Below are 20,436 nucleotides of genomic sequence, written 5' to 3'. Positions count from 1 at the left end.
CACTTGGTGCAAGACTTAGNAGCTAACTTGCTAACTCTGACTAAAGCAGTATTGCAAAACAGAGGTGTGTGTTTGTGCATATATGTAGTTATAAACACAGATGATGTTTACTTCTTTTCATAATTAATATTTTCACTGTGATTGGTTTTAACATATGTTCTTTATTTAGAAACTACCATGCTGTGAGTAAATCTGTTTTAAGCAGTATAATATTTTATTTACATTTTTGTAAAACCTCCATCAGATTGTGAATTCACTTGGTGCAAGACTTAGGACTTGTCATCTTTTCACCAAAAGCATAGTCCAGGGTCTGTCATATAGTGGTTTATCAATAATTTATTATAGAATTAATGAAAAGAAAGGAAGTTATAACAAGAAGTAATTTTAGAACAAAGATTTTAGAGTAGGAGTAATCATTTGATATAATCCAAAAAGTAACTTGTTCACTGTCATAGCTGCAGAGAGGCAGAGCCAGGATTATAGTTCATGTGTCCTGTTTGACACCCAGCATTCCAGATTATGTCCAAAAGAGCAAAAACTCAGCTTTCTTTTTATTCACTACCCTGGCTGTAGGTTTGTGCTGAAGCACCAGAGGGCGCTCTATGTATGACATGGAACATTTTTAAAATTAGAGTGCACCTTTAAGAATAGATTTTTACCTTCCACAGAGGCATGATTTTTTAAAAATGTATATTAAATTTATATTAAGTTGTTCTCATTTAATAATAATCATTGGCTTTATTAAATAGTATCATAATCTCATAATGTCACTTTTAACACTTTGAGTTCCATATGAAATTATTTTATTAGAATTCTGGCAGCTAGAAGACTGCTTTGAGAACAAAGACAGGATAATTATATTAGGGAATAATAAATAAGTAGCATTTGTTGTAGTAGCAATAGCAGCAGCATTTATTTATTACATTTTTTATACCCTGGGTAATAACTGGTGGAGTAGGTGTTGAAGAGACCAAGTTCTAGAGAAATAAACTTGCCCACAGTCACATAATTTTATGGTGGTAATGCAGTGTGAAGTCAGAAATTGTTTTATTTCCAAGTTTCAGAGAAACGTTTTTATTCTAAAAATATTCATATACGTAGAGTTGTCCTGGAGCCAGGAGCTACTATGGGTAAATATATGTCTTTTTAAAATATGAAACCTAATTATGTGTTATTATTAACTGCCTCTTTACCCTTGTCTGGAAGAAGCTCATGTTTCAAATCAAGAGATTTACATAATTGAGATATATTATGATGAGAGCTATAGTAGAATTATATACAGTGGGAACATAGGAGAGCAAAATAAAATACAAGAAGCTCAGTTTCATAAGTCTTACCCTGTTTTATTATTAATAGAATTTCTCGAAGTAGATGACTATCCAGAACATATCAAAAAATTGGTGCAGAGAGAGAGAGAACTGGAAGAACAAGAAAAGAGGCAACGAGAAATCGAGCGCAATACATGCAAGGTTAGATTTCATAATTTAACTTTTAATTGAAAAGTGCTATTGAAGTCTGCTTAACTGCAGTTCTCATAGCTCACTGATGGGATTGAGGTGGTTATGCTGTAGGTGGCCAGCCACACTGCTGAGGTGTAAGACAGGGTTTCGTAGTGTGCATTAAAGAACACTGACACGTGGTAATACTCGTACGGGTGTGGTTACAGTCAGATGAACATTGTCATAGCCTGCTACGGAAAGACTAAATTAAAACTTTTCTGCATAGATATTGAGTAGAATTTATCAAAAGTTTTATGCAAATTCATATTATTTTATATGTAATTCTCTTAAGGAAGTTCACCTAATGAGATAATTACAGATGCTGTAAAATTTTCACCTTGACAACAGAGACATTCATCACAGTCTTTTCCAAACTTGGGAAAAATTGGAAACAAACTGAATGTATATTGGTAGGGGAATGATTATATAAATTATAATAGATGCTCAAAAAGAAACATACACTTGTTAAAAATGATGTTTTTACATTTTTAATAACATGAAATATAATCACTATCAATTATTAAGTGAGAAAAAGACACCAGAGAGAATGATCCCAATTATGTTTTTAAAATATACATAGTTTTTTGACTATTAGGGGGAAAATGCAGTCTACAAAAGAATTAAGCACCAACTTATGACCTGCTGAGTTGATGATATTTTAAAATTTCTAGATAAAATTGTTCTGTTTGCATCCTGTGAAACAAGTCATGATGGAGAATAAATTGGAGGTTCATAAGGATAAGACATTAAAGGAAGCAGTAGAAATGGCTTACAAGGTATGTTTAATTGCACTGTTAGCATTTAATTAATGATATTTTAGATAATGATATTGACATGTTTTCCAAAGTTTTTTATTGTAGTCAATAATAATATAAGCATTTGCAATAACATTAATAGCTCATTTAAATCATGTATCTTTTTTAAAATGTAGGTTATACCTCTTTTTTGAAACATAGTGAGTTGGTTTTGAGAAATTTCTCAAAAATACTTGTTTATTCTTTACATGCATTTAGCAGGTACTTACTGAGTGCCTACCATCTGAGACGTCACAGGCACTAGAGTGCACAGGACAGCGTAAGGTGTTAGAGATACCAGAGTGAGCGGACATGCTCACTGCCCGCACTGAGTTTATGGTCCATTGGGGCAAAAGGCAGACAAAACATATTAAACATCAAAATTTGCAAATATTTTATTGTTTAGATGCTATAAAGTAAATCAGTATTATATTGAGATTATTTATTCTGAAACTTTCACCATGAGAAGGAGACAGCTATGCAAAAATCTGGGGAAGAATATTTTAACTAGAGGTAGGTAGCAGTGTGTGTACAGACTGAAGTGAAGAAGTGCTTAGCGTGATCAAGGAAGTGAAAAAAAAGGAGCATTAGCTTTTGATTGTCTTAATGAGAATAGACAAGCATAAGATGAAATTAGAGACTTTTCAGTAATAGAAGTTTGCATTTTTAAGAACAATGCAAAGTCATTAGTGGGTTTTGAAAGGCAAATAGAAAGGGAAGCGTTCTTTATCCAGATTATTCTAAATCTGGTCTGTGATGCTTGGCAAATTAAAATTTTGTAAGCCCTGGCTGGTGTAGCTCAGTGGACTGAGAGCGGGCCTGGGAACCAGAGGATCGAGGTTCGATTCCCAGTCAGGGCACATGCCTTGGTTGCAGGCAGGTTCCCTGCAGGCCAACTCCCAGCAGGGGATGCACAAAAGGCAACCATACATTAATGTTTCTCTCCCTCTCTCCTTCCCCTCTAAAAGATAAATAAATAAATAAAGTCTTTAAAAAAAATTTAAAATTTTGTGTTCTTTTCTATAAACATTAACATCATTTGACTGAAATTAAGCAGTCATTACCTAGAGAAAAAATTGTATACCAGACTGTTACTTACAATTGTATTAGAACCGATGCAAGAAATAGAAATAGTACACATGATAGCGGACAATGTTTCTCAAAATGTGATTCATACAACTTGCATTAGAATTACATTCTTATTTCAAAAAAAACCTAATTCCTGCAAATAACTATGAATTTCTGTGTTGGTTCCTGGAAATATGCATTTTAAACAATTACCTCAGGTGATTTTTAAGCATATTGAAGTTTGAGATCCACTTTTTATTAGGTGCCTGGCACTTTGTAGAAGTCAGTATTGAAAATTTATATTATGTGACTTAATGTCATCATTCCTCAGTAAACTGTAAGCACTTACAAGAGTGAGTGTTCTGGTTCTGTTCATGATTTTATTTTCAGTACTTTTGCCAGACATATAGGAGAGTCAGAATTATATGGTAATGTGAGTGAGTAAGTCAATGAACAAACAATAAAATGGGTGGATGGATGGCTCTGGATTGACCTTATTAAAGTAAAAATCTTTTAAACATATAGACATCATTGCAAGATCATAGTGAAACCAAATTAGACTAAAATGGAGAAAATGTCTTTACTAAACAATTTTACACAGCAAGGTCAATCAGTGATAACATAACAGTAGGGTAGTTTGTATTCCATCTGTTTTTAATGCATGAAGAAAAAATATTATCTTAGAAGTAGGAAGTAAAGGTTTGTGAATATAAAGAATCAAACAAACAGAACAGAGAAATAATCAATCTTATGTACCAAAAATAGAGCTGACCTTTGGGGATGAGAGTGAAGTTGTGTAGAGGTCAGTGGGGGACATGTGCGTTTTTCTTTGAAGTCACAATCACAGAACATAAATGAGGTTTCTTTGCTTCTCCAGAAGGTTCTTTCCAACTTAAGAGATGTTGCATCCAGGCATGCTATCTACTAGTGACATGGGATAGAGGGAAATTTTATGATAGGGATTCCTGTGTCCTGAGCTGTATGTATTCTGGAGGCTAATATTGAAGGGGATAGTCCAACGAGAAATGGGCAGCACTTGGGAGGCACAGAAGCGATAGGCTTTATGGTAGCTTTCTGACGTATGCTGTCCTCCTGTACTTAGGAGATGGTTACTAGGTGCATGAGTTTCAATTCTTCTCCAGATTGGATTAAGAAAACAAAAGATGTCTATTCTAGTTGATGGTTTTCCTCTTGTTTCCAGCTTAGTGATTATAGAGCAATAACTTATAATACATTGACTGAGTCCATCTAAAGTTTAGAATATTAACTTTTAAAAATACAGTTGTCTTTAAAATATGTTAGTGCATAGGTTGTATGATTTGATGGATAATGAAGTGTGGTTATTTAAAAGTAGCATTTAAGTTGTGTCTTTAACTTTAATGTCTTTGAGCTTTGATGCAAATTATAAACACGGGTGTTGTATTTGTTAGGTCCTACTAAGAGGTGCTATATATAAAAGAGAACTCTAAATGTGAGTGCAGCTACACATCAGGATAAAATGTTATATATTTGTCCTTGGGGGCCATTTTCTTTTAGATGATGGATTTAGAAGAGGTAATACCCATGGATTGTTGTCGCCTTGTTAAATATGATGAGTTTCATGATTATCTTGAACGATCGTATGAAGGAGAAGAAGATACACCAATGGGACTTCTACTGGGTGGAGTCAAGTCCACGTATATGTTTGATCTGCTGTTGGAAACCAGAAAACCTGACCAAGTTTTTCAGTCCTATAAACCTGGGGGTAAGGAATACCCAGTATTTTGTATAGTAGTGCGCTTTACATTTTTATAAAGTTTTTGTTTTAGAAGTGAATTTAATTTTTATATGTTCTTAAAATGTTTTGATAGTATCAAGCTTGGGATTAAATTCTAGATTACTTTCAAAGAGTTACACAGAAAATTTATACAGCAGCAGTTAGTGTTCAGTGGGATTTTTCCTCCGTATTGAATAACCCTCCCCCTCCCGCTCCGCCCCTGTGTATAGAGAAGACCCTGCACCACAAAATACATATTCCCACAAAGCCTGAGAAGTAGAGTCTGTTTCTCAGGGTCCCTTTGAAAAAAATGGTTTCGTAACTCATTGCTGCCAACCTTTTACATTTTTCTTCTTCCTTCCCATTTCTGTGGGTTCCAAGGACTTTAGCCTTTTTTGTTTCTATTAAATCTGTCACATTTTTCAGTATGTGAAGGTATTTTTTTCTTTGAGACTGGTCTGAAAAGCAAAACACCGTGCCTGTAGCTTTACCCAAAGTCATCCTTTAAGGTGGTCACATGTCCAAAATTTTCTAGTAATCATTATATTTAAATTGCAACAAATAGGGCAGAGTCAAAATGTTGAAAATTTTTAAAACCAAATTCTTACTGTTACTGACCTCAATTCCCTTGTGTTGGTTGTTAATCAGAACTCAGGTTTACGTTCTCTACTTTTGTTCCTAAAAGCTGAATAGATAAGAATTGCTTCTAGCCTTTCAAGTCGTGCTCCTCTCTGGCTCCTCCACACGCCTCCTCTGTTTACTGGAGACGCCTCTTTCCGAAAGAGATGAAGTGCAGTATTCTTTCACAGTCTCGTAGGTCAGACTCTGCCTTGTTGGTAAAGAGTTCCTTTGGAGCCTTTCCTTGCAGATTATTTTTGAGCCTGGATAACAAAAATTATGATAAAAAATAACATGAGCCAGCAATAAAACCATTTTTAAGAGATCTCCAAATGTGAATGTGAATTGTAAAACTTATAAACAAGGTCTTGAATGATTTAATAAAGATTATTCAAAAGCAAGCACAGCTGCTATGTCCCCTTTACTATTTGTTTTATATTCTCTAGTTATTTATTTATTTAATGTTGTGTTTTTGGCATGTATTTTGGAACTTTGAAGATATATTTTTAATATGCTTAATAAATCTGACAGTGGCATTATGTTTTATAAGGAAACAAAGCATATATTTTTATTTTTTATTATTTGTATTTGTTTTAATCATATTTTATTGATTATACTGTTATAGTTACCCCAGTTTTTCTCCTTTGCCCCTCTCAACCCTGCACCCCCCCAACTCCCTCAGTCAGTCCCCTTCCCTTGTTTGTGCCCATGGGTCATGCATAGGTTCTTCTGGCTGCTCCACTTCCTCCACTGTGTGTTACATCCCCATGGCCATTCCGTAACTACCTGTCTGTCCTTTTTAATCTCCTGACCTCTTCACCCACTCCCCCATATCCCTTCCCATCTGGCAACCATCAAAATTCTCTCCATAGCTATGATTCTCTCTGTTCTTGTTTGCCTAGTTTGGTTTTCAGATTCAGTTGTTGATAGATATGTATTTGTGCCATTTTATGGTTCATAGTTTTGATCCTCTTCTTCTTAAATCCCTTTAACATTTCATATAATAATGGTTTGGTCATGAAGAACTCCTTTAGTTTTTTATTGTCTGGGTAGCTCTTTATCTGTCTTTTGATTCTAAATGATAGCTTTGCTGGGTAGAGCAATCTTGGCTACATGTCTCTATTTTTCATGACTTTGAATATTTCTTGCCAGTCCCTTCTTACCTGCAAAGTTTCTTTTCAGAAATCAGCTGGTAGCCTTATGGGAACTCCCCTGTAGGTAACTAACTGCTTTTAAGGCTTTTACTGCTTTTAAAATTCTCACTTTATCTTTAACCTTTAGCATTTTAATTATGATGTCTTGGCCTGGGCCTCTGCACCCATTTTGTTTAGGACTCTCTGTGTTTCCTGGACTTGCATTTCTATTTTCTTCACCAAATTGGAGTTTTCTTTCATTATTTTTTCAAATGGACTTCAAATTTCTTGCTCTTTTTCTTCTTGTTCAGGCACCTCAATGATGAGAAGGTTGGATTGCTTGAGTTGTCCCAGAGGCTGCTTACACTACCCTCATTTTTTTGGATTCCTTTTTCTTTTTGTTGGTCTGTTTGGTTGTTTTTTGCTTCCTTGTGTTCCATATTATTGATTTGAGTCTTGGCTCCATCCGTTTCCCTATAAACTGTCCTTTATTTTAATTAGTGTATCCTTCATTTCTGACTGGATCTTTTTATGCTTTGAGGTCCTCACTAAGTTCTCGGAGCATCTCTATGTAACCAGTATTTTGAGCTCTGTATCTGATAAGTTGCTTATCTCTATTTTATTTAGGTTTTTTTCTGGAGTTATTTTTTTAAAGATTTATTTATTTTAGAAAGGGGTAGGGAGGGAGAAAGAAAGGAAGAAACTTAGAGAAACATCAATGTGCGGTTGCCTCTTGAGTGTCCCCCACTGGTGACCTGGCCTACAACCCAGGCATATGCCCCAGCTGGGAATTGAACCAGTGACACTTTGGTTTGCAGGCCGGTGCACATTCCACCGAGCCATACCAGCCAGGGCATTTTTTCTGGAGTTTTGATCTGTTCCTTCATTTGGGCCATGTTTCTTTTTCTGATTTTGGCAATTGCCCCATGTTTATTTCTATGTGTTAGGCAGAGCTGCTTTGACTCCATGTCTTAGTAGTGTGGTGTAATATAATAGGTGTCCTGTAGGGTCCAGTGGCACAGCCTCCCCTTCACCCAGGCTGGGTACTCCAGGTGTGCTCTCTGTGTGGGCTGGATACACCCTCTTCTTGTAGTTGCTTGATTGCTGTTGGCAGGTCAATGGGAGGGATTTACCCAGGCCAGTGAGCTGCAAAGACTGGCTTTGAACACTGACCACCAACCTCTGCAAAGTTTCTGCGCAGGAGCAGGGTGGTGGTGCTCTGATGTGGTGTGTAGCTGTCTTCTGAGTGTACAGGCTCTGGGGTTTCCAGGGTATTGCAGGCTAAGGTCAGTCCCCCCATATGTTTTGCCCTGTGCCACCCTGCTTGAGTTTTAAAGCAATCTGAGATGGCTGCTACTCATACTGGGCTTGGAGATTCCCAGGTGAAATCAAGCTGTGAATCTAGGCTGGTTGATGCTAGGGCTGGGCCTGGGGCCCCTTACCAAGTGGTATGGGGGGGCTGCAGGCTCCCTGAGGCTGGTTGTTGCTTGTTTGAGAGGATTTAGGAAGTTGTGAAGCATGAAGCAAGACCAGCCATTCATATGGAAAAGCAGCTCGTGTGGGCCGTAAGTTGGATTCAGTGGGACAGAGTCTCAGGGGATCTCCAGGGCCGGGCAAACAGTATTAACCAGGTTGATGCAGTCTCAGATACTTGCTCTGTGGCTCTGTGCAGGAGAGTTCAGAAAAGGAACATTTCTGAATGTCTCCCAGTCTGGGAGAAACCTGTCTCCAGCTCCCACCTTGATGCAGACACTTCACTTTCTCCCTGTACAACACTGGTACCTTTCAAGTTGCTACCCTGGTGCTGGAGTTCAGAGGGAGTGAGTCTGATGAAGTTTGTATGTGGGTTCTTTAAGAGGAGCTGCTTGGGACTCTGGAAATTTCTTCCCCTAACTCAATCCCTGCTGGCTTTTGCAGCCAGAAGTTATGGGGACTTTTCTTCCTGGCCCTGGGACGCTGGCTGGGGGGCCTGGTGTGAGGCTGGGACTCCTTGCTCCTGAGATAGCCCTCCTGAACTTTTACCCACCACGTGTGGATTTGGGACCAGCCCGTTCCTATGTCTGCCCCTCCTACCAGTCTGGATGCATGTGACTTCTTGAATTCTGTAACTGTCACTTCTACTCAGCTTGATTTCTGACGGTTCTGAGGGACGGTGGTTCTGTATTTTAGTTATAATTTTAATGTTTGTGTGAAGAGGCCAGTTTACCAATGCCACCATATTAACCAAAAGTCTCAAACCATGTATTTTTTAAACATCACATTTTGACTTTTGTCATTTTTTAAAAGTGATATGGAACTTTTTGTTAGGCTCATCTTCATATCTTTATATATATTTGTAATGTGACAAATTGTACAAGTTACAGCCTGTGTTAAAACATGTGTAACATACATCTACCATTTTGATAACTAGTAAAAAATGTTACCTTTGCCATCTATAGAAACATGTTAAGAATGCATTACTTATGTGCAATACGTTTTTAAAATTAACCTCCAGTTACGTATTCATTGTTTTCAAATGTGACAGAAGTGATGGTGAAAGTTCACGTCGTTGATCTAAAGGCAGAGTCTGTAGCTGCTCCTGTCACGGTCCGTGCTTACTTAAACCAAACAGTTACAGAGTTCAAACAGCTGATTTCAAAGGTAAGTTTTAAAACTGGTTAGTGAATGTTTTTGAGTGCCTGCCCTGTACAAAGTGCTGTGTGGTAGTTACGAGTAAGATATAGGAATCGGGGTTTACGTTTAGAAGCCAGTATTTATAGCTTGAGGCAGCTGTAGTTGGGAAAGAAGAACATTCAAAGAGAAGAAACAGATGGGCCAAAGTGTTAAGGTGTGAGATGTGTGGAAAACAGTGATGTGTTTGGCTGGATCATTGTAAACAGGCCCGGAAGTGTCTGTTCAGTTATTTCATGGAGAAATTACTTTTTTGGTGACATTACTTTGATTGCAGGCTGTTCGTTTGCCCGCTGAGAATGGAGAAATTACTTTTTTGGTGACATTACTTTGATTGCAGGCTGTTCGTTTGCCCGCTGAGACAATGAGGATAGTGCTGGAGCGCTGCTACAATGATCTGCGTCTTCTCACTGGGCCCAGCAAAACCCTGAAAGCCGAAGGGTTTTTTAGGAGTAACAAGGTATCTTTTATTTTTTCATGACTATTTTCTGGTAATAACAAATGAAATTAAGTTTAGCATTATGAATCCAGCCCCTAGAGCTATCCACCTTTTAAATTCTCCCAATAATTACCTTTCTTTGTAGTCAGGTCAGATCTGGCTTCTTTCTGTCGTCTGAATCGGTCTTACTGGTTCTCCTCTCTGCCTTGTCCACAAGCTGCTCCCACCTGGAGTGTTCCTTGCCGTCTCCCTAGATTTTTTTTTCAAGCCCCAGATTACTCCTGCCTCTTTGGTGAAGCCTTCGTGACAGTTTTCATCCACTGTGGTTGTGTCCTCTGAATTTTATTCATTTTCTAGCTTCTCCCATAATGTAGTACTGCGTGGTGATATAGAGAAAATTATCATATTGGCTTTACCCAACATTATTTTCTTTGCCTACTCTTTTATGTCTGTTACAAAAGAGAACGTTCGTGTTGATGTTTTTGTTTCATCTCTTGATATAATTGTGTGTTTCATTATTTATCATTTCTTCTATGTGTTTGTTCTGAACACCGTTGGTTTAGTCTGGATGAACTTCAGTCAGAGTTTCCTTGTTTGTCATCTTTCATTTATTGTCTTTTCCAGTCTTATTCATCGTTGTCTTTTATCTCATTTAACCATTTTTAGTATTGTTTATTATAAATCCAATGTGTAATTTTCATTTAGCTCTATTTTCCTCTAGTACTTTTGTGTGCTGTATGGGTGTATGACATTAAAATCTCTAAACTACCTTCATACTGGTTTAGGGTAAGGAGTGGGAGAGATTTTTTTAAAGGTTAGCTCTTAGTCCCGATGTGTGACATTTATTGAATAATAGTTATATTTTATGCAAAACTCAGAACGCTATTTATAATTGCTAAATTTGTATATATGCATTTCATTTTTTAAACTTTGTGTAGGAAATTTTCAAGTATATGTAGAAATAGAGAAAATAGTGTAATGAACCCTGGTGTACTTATCACCCAGCTTCCGTAATTACCGACCCTTGTCTCGTCTGTATTCAACCACCTGCTTCCCTGGTTACTTGAAACACATCCCCAGCATCATATCATTTCATCTGTAAGGAATCTGAGTATATATCTCTAAAAGATGAGAAGTCTTTTTAAAAGTATAACTATAATTGCATTATTACACTCAAAAATTAACAGAAATGCCTTAATATCAACCAGTAGCTAGTCAGTATTCAGACTTCACTGATTATCTTATAAAATTTTTTCCCCCAATAGGGTTTGTTCAAGTCAGGATCCAAATAAAGGTCATAATATGTCTCTGATGTGTATTTTAATCTGAAGATTCCTCTCTTCATGTTTAATTTGCTATAGAATCAAATCATTTGTCCATTATATTTTTTTCTATAATCCAGATTTTGGTCTTGCATCCCCAAGATGTCTGTAGTCATGCTAAGCTTTGATTTCCTAAAAAGAAGGATGTAGATACAGAAATTTTCTGAAAATGGGCAACCCAGTAAATAAGATATCTTCTTGTGTTTGTTCCATCTGTCTTAGCACAGTTTTATGACTAATTATAAAGACATATGAAAATAAAATTTATGTTGTATAGTTTCCAAAAACAATGCATGTGTCCTTTAGAAACATTGTCATTCTCCAAAATTTATAACTTATGCACTCTCTGGTATTGATGTGATGTTATCCTTCTAATGAATGAGAATTTCACTAAAATTAATGATGCAGTATAACTCTTTGACTTACCATTTAGGTGTTTGTTGAAAGTTCTGAGACTTTGGATTACCAGATGGCCTTTACGGACTCTCATTTGTGGAAACTCCTGGATCGGCATGCAAATACAATCAGATTATTTGTTCTGTTACCTGAACAATCCCCAGGATCCTATTCCAAAAGGACAGCATACCAGAAAGCTGGGGGTGATTCTGGTAATGTGGATGATGATTGTGAAAGAGTCAAAGGACCTGCGGGGAACCTAAAGTCTGTGGAAGCCATTCTAGAAGAAAGCACTGAGAAACTCAAAAGCTTGTCACTACAGCAGCAGCAAGACGGAGATAATGGGGACAGCAGCAAAAGTACTGAGACAAGTGACTTTGAAAATATTGAGTCACCTCTCAATGAGAGAGACTCTTCAGCATCAGTGGAAAATAGAGAACTTGAACAGCATATTCAGACTTCTGATCCTGAAAATTTCCAATCTGAAGAACGATCAGACTCAGATGTGAATAATGACAGGAGTACAAGTTCAGTGGACAGTGACATTCTTAGCTCCAGTCATAGCAGTGACACTTTGTGCAATGCCGATAATGCTCAAATCCCTTTGGCTAATGGACTTGACTCTCATAGCATCACGAGTAGTAGAAGAACTAAAGCAAATGAAGGAAAAAAAGAGACTTGGGATACAGCAGAAGAAGACTCTGGAACTGATAGTGAATATGATGAGAGTGGCAAGAGTAGGGGAGAAATACAGTACATGTATTTCAAAGCAGAACCATATGCTGCAGATGAAGGTTCTGGGGAAGGACATAAATGTATGTACTTAAAAAGAAAAAGCTCCTTGAAACAGCATCAATTTATTCTCAGTTTATTTAAATTTTAGTTAAAGAATCAGCTAAGAATTAGGTACTTTGTTCTGAGACCACTTGTAACTTCCTGTATTATAAGACTATTTTCTATTGCCTTAGCTTTAATTTTTGATGCAGTTATAGTGAACAGTGTTCTTAGACCTGTAACAGTAATGATGTCACAACTCTAGTGAGATAAGTTACTTTTTCCAAAAAGTATTTTGTGCTGGCTGGTGTGGCTCAGTGGATTGAGCACAGGCCTGCATACTGGCTCAGATAGGTTAAATAATTTGCCTGAGGTCACACAGGGAGTAGGTCACACTACTGGGATCAGACTTAGGTTTTCTGACTGCGTGCCTAGTGTGCATTCTTCCACCCTGTTACTACCACCTGTTCCTTCCTTCCCTCACATCGTAGTAAAAGAAAATTAGCCAGTCGCTACTGTGTTTTCTTGCCATTCTCAACCCTTCAAGAGCATTGCAGAATTAAAAGTAGCTCCTCTTTAGGGAAAGGTTAACATTTTTTTTAGTGATTCATTTTTAAAATTTGCATGATAGTTTCAACCTTAAGAATTACAGTCTGAAGAATCATATTTCCATCTTAGAATGGCTAATGAAATCTTTTTAAAAGGCAGTGCTGACCATTTTAACCTTTTTAGAAATTCATAGTGGGCTGATTGACTAGCATTCATTGAAATAATAAACATTTATGTAGTCTTTCAGAAGCCATACAGGCTTATTTGAAACAAAAAAGAGAAAACTGGAAAATGCCTTTTTATGTTTAGAAAACTGGCTTAGAGATAGGAAAGTAGAAATGGTAGTCCCCTGTTTCAGAAGTCTGTAGTAAGTCTGCTTTATCACAGTCCCCAGTGATCGGAGGTGCCTGGGAAACGTGGACGATGAGTAATAATATAGGTTCTTCATCAAAGTTTGAAATGGCAAGGTGTAATAGCTACAAAGAATTTGAAAACTGAATAGAGACATTCTATGTACTGTATAGGCGATTCATTTAGGTAATAACCAAACTACTTTCAAAAGAATGATCTTTAAGCTATCTGTTACAGTCCAGGAATTGTTTCAGGGAGTATTTATATACCTTTATCTAAAAATACTGTTAGTTAATGTTTTCAGGACATCCCAGCTTGGGGGATATGTCTTTCTGAGTAGACTTTTTCAATTTAATGTTTGTTTATTGTTTTCCTGATTATCAAATACTGATTCCCTACAGGAAATGTCACAAGTACCAATTAGATGAAAAGATAAACAGGGTAATAAACGTTTTAAATGTCCATTTCTAAGCTTTAAGGAGTGCCGTAAATATTAATAATCTGGCTTAAAGAAAACAAGCCTCTATTTATGCTTTCCCAAGAAGGCACTAAATTTCTTGAGAAGTGTGTAATGGAGACATTACATGATTAGAAATGAGAAACCTGTGGCTAAAGTAGTTTTGCCTCTTTAGTCTGACAAAGGGCTACAGATAGGTCATCCAGTCTCTCAGAGATGCAGTTTTCTCATGGGAACATTACACCAGTCCTGATTGTGCTTTTTTCCAACAAATGTACTAAATTCTACAGAATTACTCAGAAACAAGTTACTACTGCCATTTTGGTTTCTCTCATAACTCGTAGTAACACTGGATCACAGGGAGGCACAAACAGTTGTTGATTATTGGCTAGCTGGTAATGGCAATTAGGACCAGGTGGTTCTGGAGTTAGACAGCATGGGTGAATAAATTTCTGGCTAATCCTTGTATAGATTTGTGACTTTGACTTCTTAACTTATCTGTACTCCAAATACCTCCATTTTAAAATGGAGATAGTAGTATTTATACCCCCAAATGTGTTTGTGGGTCAATTCGTGTAAAATGATTAACATAGATAGCCCTGATAGTCATGTTAGGGCCTCATCCTTGACCTTCGATGTAAACTTCACAGAAAAACAAGGACTTCCTGAGAGAGCCTTAAGGTTGCAGGGAGACCATGGGCCTGCAGCAGCTATTGTGATCTGCACTGCCTAGTACAGAGAAGACAAAGGAGGGTCTTGCTCTTCACTAGAGTATAAAGACCAGAGTAAATAGAAATACTTTCGAAGCATTGCTCATGAATGGCTCATATAATAAAGGACAAAAGATTAAAATAATAAGCGGTAGAAAACTAAAGGTCATCAAACATAACATTACAATGCCCAGAAAACCTAAATTGAACCTTGGAGGAGGTGGGAGTTTCTGATCCACTTACATCTATCTGTTCCTGTTACAGTCCAACCACATCTCTATATGCCAGTCTTGACATTTTTTTCCCTAGTAGAAATCCCAGAAGTACATTTAGTAGTAAAAGTTGAGACAATTGCTATATATTACCTGGTACTGTGCTAAAAGCATGACAACTCTATGACCTCATTGAATTCACTGCAATGCTATGAGGTGGGTACTGTTATTACCTCCTCTTTTGAGTGAAAAAATACAAGTACAGAGGCTGGCAGCTTGCTCCCTGTTAGGAAAGCAGCAGAGCTAGGGTTGGAACCCAGCCAGCGCCCACACTTTCCTATGCACAGCTGCAGATCTGTGTATTTGAAAAGTCTGCCTGGAAGTTTTATTTTTTAATTCAGCAGCCTAAATAAATAAATAAGCACTTAAATATATCAACATTTTAAGTTGTCAAATGATACCTATCATATACTCATTGTCTGTATTCTTTGTCTCTCTAATGTTGTATATTTGCTAAAAGTCAAGTAACCAAAAGGGGGGGCTTTTCCCTGCTTACCGTAGAATAACATGTAGATGATCTGTTTTATATTCTTAAGAGGTTTCTTTTACAGTTTTGTTTCTGTTTTGATTTTTTTGTGCTTAGGGTTGATGGTGCATGTTGATAAAAGAATTACTCTGGCTGCTTTCAAACAACACTTAGAGCCCTTGGTTGGAGTGTTGTCCTCTCACTTCAAGGTCTTTCGGGTGTATGCCAGCAATCAAGAGTTTGAGAGCGTCCGACTGAATGAGACACTTTCATCATTTTCAGATGACAATAAGGTTGATTAAAATAATTTTGAATAACTGGTCTTTTAAATGTTAGATATGAGAACATCTTACACTACATCGAAGTAAGGTGGAATAGATACCTTAAAAGTATAATTTTTCTTTGATGTTTAGTGGTTATTTTTATTGTTTTCACTCATCTTACAAACACTCGTTAAATGTTAACTGTGTCAGTTACTGTTCTAGGTGCTGGGGCATCAAGGGTGAAAGATATTCCTGTTCTCAAAGAGCCCGTTATGTAGAGAGTTTGGGAAAACAAGCTAAACAATGGGTGAGAATGGGTTGTTTGTTCTGCTGAGAAAGCACATCTAAAAAATGTTTTTCATTCCTAGATTACAATTAGACTGGGGAGAGCACTTAAAAAAGGAGAATACAGAGTTAAAGTGTACCAGCTTCTAGTCAATGAACAGGAGGTAAGTAATACACTTAAGAGCAAGATATGGTCAGTTTTGGTAGTTATTAAAAACGTGAGCTGCAGACATTTTACTAGTAGTCACTTCTTTTGACCTCTCTAAGCCACATGTCCGCATACTTTTTCTAGGGTACCTTTCAGTTGTTCAGCCATGCTGCCCTTTTGTAGCTACTCAGTCCTGCTGCTGTTCTGCGTGGAAGCAGACATCGGCAATACAGAAAACCGGTGCGAGTGGCTATTTTCCACTAATATTTTATTTATGAAAACAGGCATGGGATGAATGTAGCTCTCAGGTCATTTTTTATCATCCCCCTGCTCTAAAGTATAGCTATAAACACTGGAGTAAGGCAAAACTTTCCTGCTTTTAAAAGGAGATTTGCATCTGCTTATTTTCTGGGAATGATGGTACAGTGCTGCAGGTGGTAACAGTTGACCTGTAGGGTATATGGGTTCTTCTCGTGTTCAGAGTATCCTTTTAGTATTCAACAAGCATTTTTCTCGTGTTTACCATGTGCTCCAAGTGCTCTTATGTATTAATTCCTTCGATCCTCATTAAATAACTCTGCAACTACTATTTATCATTCCAGTTTTATAGATGAAGAAACCAAGGCTCAGAGAAGTTGAGTAACTTGCTCAAAGTCATACAACTTGTACATGATGGATTAAGGATCTAACCAGGCTATGTTTTTTAGGGAGTAATCAAAATATTTCAGTTTCTGTGATACACAAAGCTTGTGGTGAATACCCAGAAGAATAAGGCAAAGACTCTGTTTTCAAAATGTTTATCACGTCTTATTGGGGACCTAGACAAATGGGGAAAACAAATAGCAAATAAGGGGGATAAATTTCTCATGAAATGCCTCTATTCATGCAGACATTGTTTTCAGGCACTAATCGTATCTCTTGTATGTGATCCATTACAGTCATTTTGACTTGTGTTTCTTCCAAGTGTGGGGTCTGTGGGTACTGTTTCTCTTTTGAGACAATTAATGAATGTACTTGGAAAATTAGTTATGCATTTCCCTTGTTTTAGTCCATAAAAATAATTCTTTTTACTTTCAAAATTGTGATCATTTATCACAAGAAGGGAAATATGAATGTATTATCTTCATCTCACAATGACTCTGTGGATAAGACATTGTCCCTGTATATAGAAAACTGAAGCAAAGAAATGTTGAGTAAACTTGCCCAAGGTAACAGTTAGTGGAGTCAGGGTTTGAACCTAAACTCTAGCCCATAATTGTCACAGTATAAAATGCAAGTAAAATGTCTTGTTAATCCTTTCTTTCAATGTGTAACTCAAGCTCTAATCATTTCTGTTTCTAGCCATGCAAGTTTCTGCTGGATGCTGTGTTTGCTAAAGGAATGACTGTACGGCAATCGAAAGAGGAGTTAATTCCTCAACTCAGGGAGCAGTGTGGTTTAGAACTCAGTATTGACAGGTAAAGTGCAGTTACAGTGTCATCAGTGATGGGAAGAAAGACCGTGTGGTCAGATGATACGAATTGGTATGATTTTCTAAAACTAGAAAAATTAAAAATTCATATGTATTTAGAATTTTAGTACTGCAAATTAGTTTAATAGAACTAAGCAAAAGTACTAGAATTATGTTCAAATTTCTTCTGTAGAATACTATTAAATTTGAAATATTGGGGACATTTTATTTTCTCCAGTTTTAATGAATAATTGCTTGACTTAAGCATAATTTGTTTTTCCTTGGTGTTAGATCGATGTCACTTTTTTTTAGTCAAGAATTTCAACTTAAAGTATTTTAAAATGTCTTATCATATTTGTAGGTTTCGTTTAAGGAAAAAGACATGGAAGAATCCTGGCACTGTCTTTTTGGATTACCATATTTATGAAGAAGATATTAATATTTCCAGCAACTGGGAGGTTTTTCTTGAAGTTCTTGATGGTATTACTAACATTTTTGTGGGGGAAATACCAGCTAGAAGTACTCTAGAATTAAAATCTACAATTAAGACATAGAAGCCTGTAGCTTTTTAAATCATTAATGAGTATTTTTCTGTATTTTCTCTGGATCCCATTTGCCTTTGAAATGTTTGTTTTTCCTCTGAAATTTTAGAATACTATTGCTTCTTACAGGGATGTTGCAATTTTAGGGTTGTATTTTTAGTATCTTCTACAGAAAATGTTTGTAATATTTTCTTAGCCATGTTTTTTCTTTAGTTTCTTTTTTCTCTATGGCTTATTTTGTTTTGAGGATGTGCTATTGATAATTTATCAGAGATTTAGAGAATAATGACTATACTAGTTTCCTAGACTGTCATAGTAAAGTACCACAACTGGGTAGCTTAAACAGGAGAAATTGGGGGCCTCGCTGTTTTGGAGGCTGGAAGTCCGAGATCAAGGTGTCGGCAGTGGTGGTTCCTTCTGAGGGCTGGAGGGAGGGTTTGTTCCAGGCTTCTGTCCTCGCTTACGGTGGTTTGCTGACAGCCTTTGGTGTTCCTTTCTTTTAGATGTATCATCCTGATCTCTGCCTTTATATCCCCGTGATGTTCTCCCCTGTGGGCTTATCTATCCCTATCCAGCCATCCCAATAGTATAAGGACACTAGCCATTTTGGATGAGGGCCCACCCTGGTGACCTCCTTTTAACTTGGTTGCCTCTCTAATGACCCTGTACCAGATAAGGGCACATTCCAAGGTACTGGGGGGTTAAGACTTCAGTAAGTCTTGGCTGGGGGAGGCACAGTTCAACCCCCAGCAGTGGCCTAGAGGAGGCGCTTGTGTTTGTTACACACCGCAGTTGTCAGTCAGCATTGGTATACCTTTAAAGTGCTGGTTTTTGGAGGAGGCAGTTGGGGAAAGTTGGCTTTTTAGGAGTTGATATCAAGGGAAACATGATATCTAGGAAACAATCTAGGAAACAATCTGGTTTCCTAGATTCTTTTGTGACTTTGCTGTCACTTAGATTTTGGTTTTCCTTTTTTCCATAAAAGTTAATATATCATAAATTCCAGATGTTTCTGCATATGATTGTGATAGCTTTCAGAGGCTCAGTAATACTAACTCTTCACCTATTTCAGGACAAATTTGCTTTAAATTTCAGTAGTTGAAATTCTAATTAATTGACAAGTTACGGAGAGAATGAAAATCAGGAAGGGTACTGTGTCCTATCATGGGCAAGGGAGTGCTTCAGAATGTAATTCCTTCTCTAAGGAGCTGGGGCCTTAGAGAACACTCACTGTGTCTGGGTAGGCCAGGAAGGGGTTGTGAAGGACACAGAAGTCACCCTTCTTAGGGAGGACTGAGTGTGAATTAGCAGAGATGGATTGGCCAGAAAATGTCATGAAAGGTGGGTGCCTGAATCAGTATCGTTCCAGTATATATTTTAGCATCAAGTAGTTGAGTAAGAAGTAAGTCACGGAATTAAATCTAAGAAGCATTTATTGACCTATAATTTGTCAGATATTGCTAATTCCTAGTGCTGCAAAAATGAGTAAGAACTGGTTGTTGCCCTCCAGATGTACATAGTCTGTGGGTGAACCGGAACTCAAAAGCTGTAATTCTAAAATAATACGTACTAAAGACCAAATCAGTACCATTTGTTCTGGTGTAAACTAGAGAGAAAGGTGACAGTTGAGCCGGGTTTTGAAGAATCAGTAAGTTTGGATGAAAATGTAGAGTGAATGATTAATGAGGTAGCTTGAGTGGAAAAAGGAGGCTACTAGAAAAGTGAAGACGGTAAAGTGAAGACAGTTTAGTTCTGATTTTAGATTGTGGGTAGTAGCTAATAGAGAGGCATAGATTGGAGACCCAGAGAAGAGAGTCGTTGGTGTCCAACGGAAGTCAGGAGGGCGTGGGATTAAGAATAGCGGTGGAAGGAGAGCTTGCGGAAGAGTTAGGAATTATCTTTTGAGACCGAAGGGAGAGTAAATTTTATTCTCAAAACTCCTGGGGATAACTGGTTTCTTTTATGCCCAATTTTTAAGAGTAGCACTTGAAGTAAATCTTTTTATTTTTTTTAGTCAGGCAACATAGAAAAGATTGAATTATGAACCTATGGAGAAAATAGTTCTCTAAGTAGTTATAGAGAAAGTAGTTTTGGAGAAAATGCAGTGATAACCTACTCGTGCATGTTCACAGACGTGGAGAAGATGAAATCCATGTCACAGCTTGCCGTTTTATCAAGACGGTGGAGGCCTTCAGAGATGAAGTTGGATCCCTTCCAGGAGGTTGTGTTGGAAAGCAGTAGTGTTGACGAGTTGCGAGAGAAGGTCAGTTCTTTCTAAACAAAATGACGTAGTGTACGTTTTGTGTTTTCTCCTGCGTTGCCTAAGAGGTAGCATACGAAGTGAGTGTGCCAGATACTGCTGCCGCAGCCTTTCTTTGTCTCTGTCACATTTTGTGGCACCTTGAACCGTACATGCCAGTTATTTCTTAGGGCTCCTGATTCCTTGAAAAGTAACATTGGCTTCCAGGCCATCC

At 37.3% G+C, this 20,436-nt stretch overlaps 1 protein-coding gene across 2 annotated transcripts in view; it reads left to right on the top strand.

The window, feature by feature from the left end:
• USP47 (ubiquitin specific peptidase 47) overlaps positions 1–20,436 on the top strand; it is a 101,784-nt gene that overhangs the window by 76,794 nt on the left and 4,554 nt on the right. For both annotated transcript variants that reach the window (XM_037050060.1, XM_037050062.1), the window contains 11 exons: positions 1,357–1,469; positions 2,171–2,275; positions 4,898–5,105; positions 9,393–9,508; positions 9,879–9,998; positions 11,733–12,510; positions 15,392–15,567; positions 15,906–15,986; positions 17,312–17,427; positions 17,782–17,900; positions 20,095–20,225. In XM_037050060.1, the coding sequence (XP_036905955.1) occupies positions 1,357–1,469; positions 2,171–2,275; positions 4,898–5,105; positions 9,393–9,508; positions 9,879–9,998; positions 11,733–12,510; positions 15,392–15,567; positions 15,906–15,986; positions 17,312–17,427; positions 17,782–17,900; positions 20,095–20,225 (2,063 nt within the window). The remainder of the gene's footprint in view (positions 1–1,356; positions 1,470–2,170; positions 2,276–4,897; positions 5,106–9,392; positions 9,509–9,878; positions 9,999–11,732; positions 12,511–15,391; positions 15,568–15,905; positions 15,987–17,311; positions 17,428–17,781; positions 17,901–20,094; positions 20,226–20,436) is intronic.

The sequence above is a fragment of the Sturnira hondurensis genome, unplaced genomic scaffold, assembly GCF_014824575.4.
Source record: "Sturnira hondurensis isolate 20B ecotype Veracruz unplaced genomic scaffold, ASM1482457v3 Scaffold0006505, whole genome shotgun sequence".
NCBI classification, from domain to species: domain Eukaryota; kingdom Metazoa; phylum Chordata; class Mammalia; order Chiroptera; family Phyllostomidae; genus Sturnira; species Sturnira hondurensis.
This window is presented reverse-complemented; position numbering and strand designations above follow the sequence as displayed.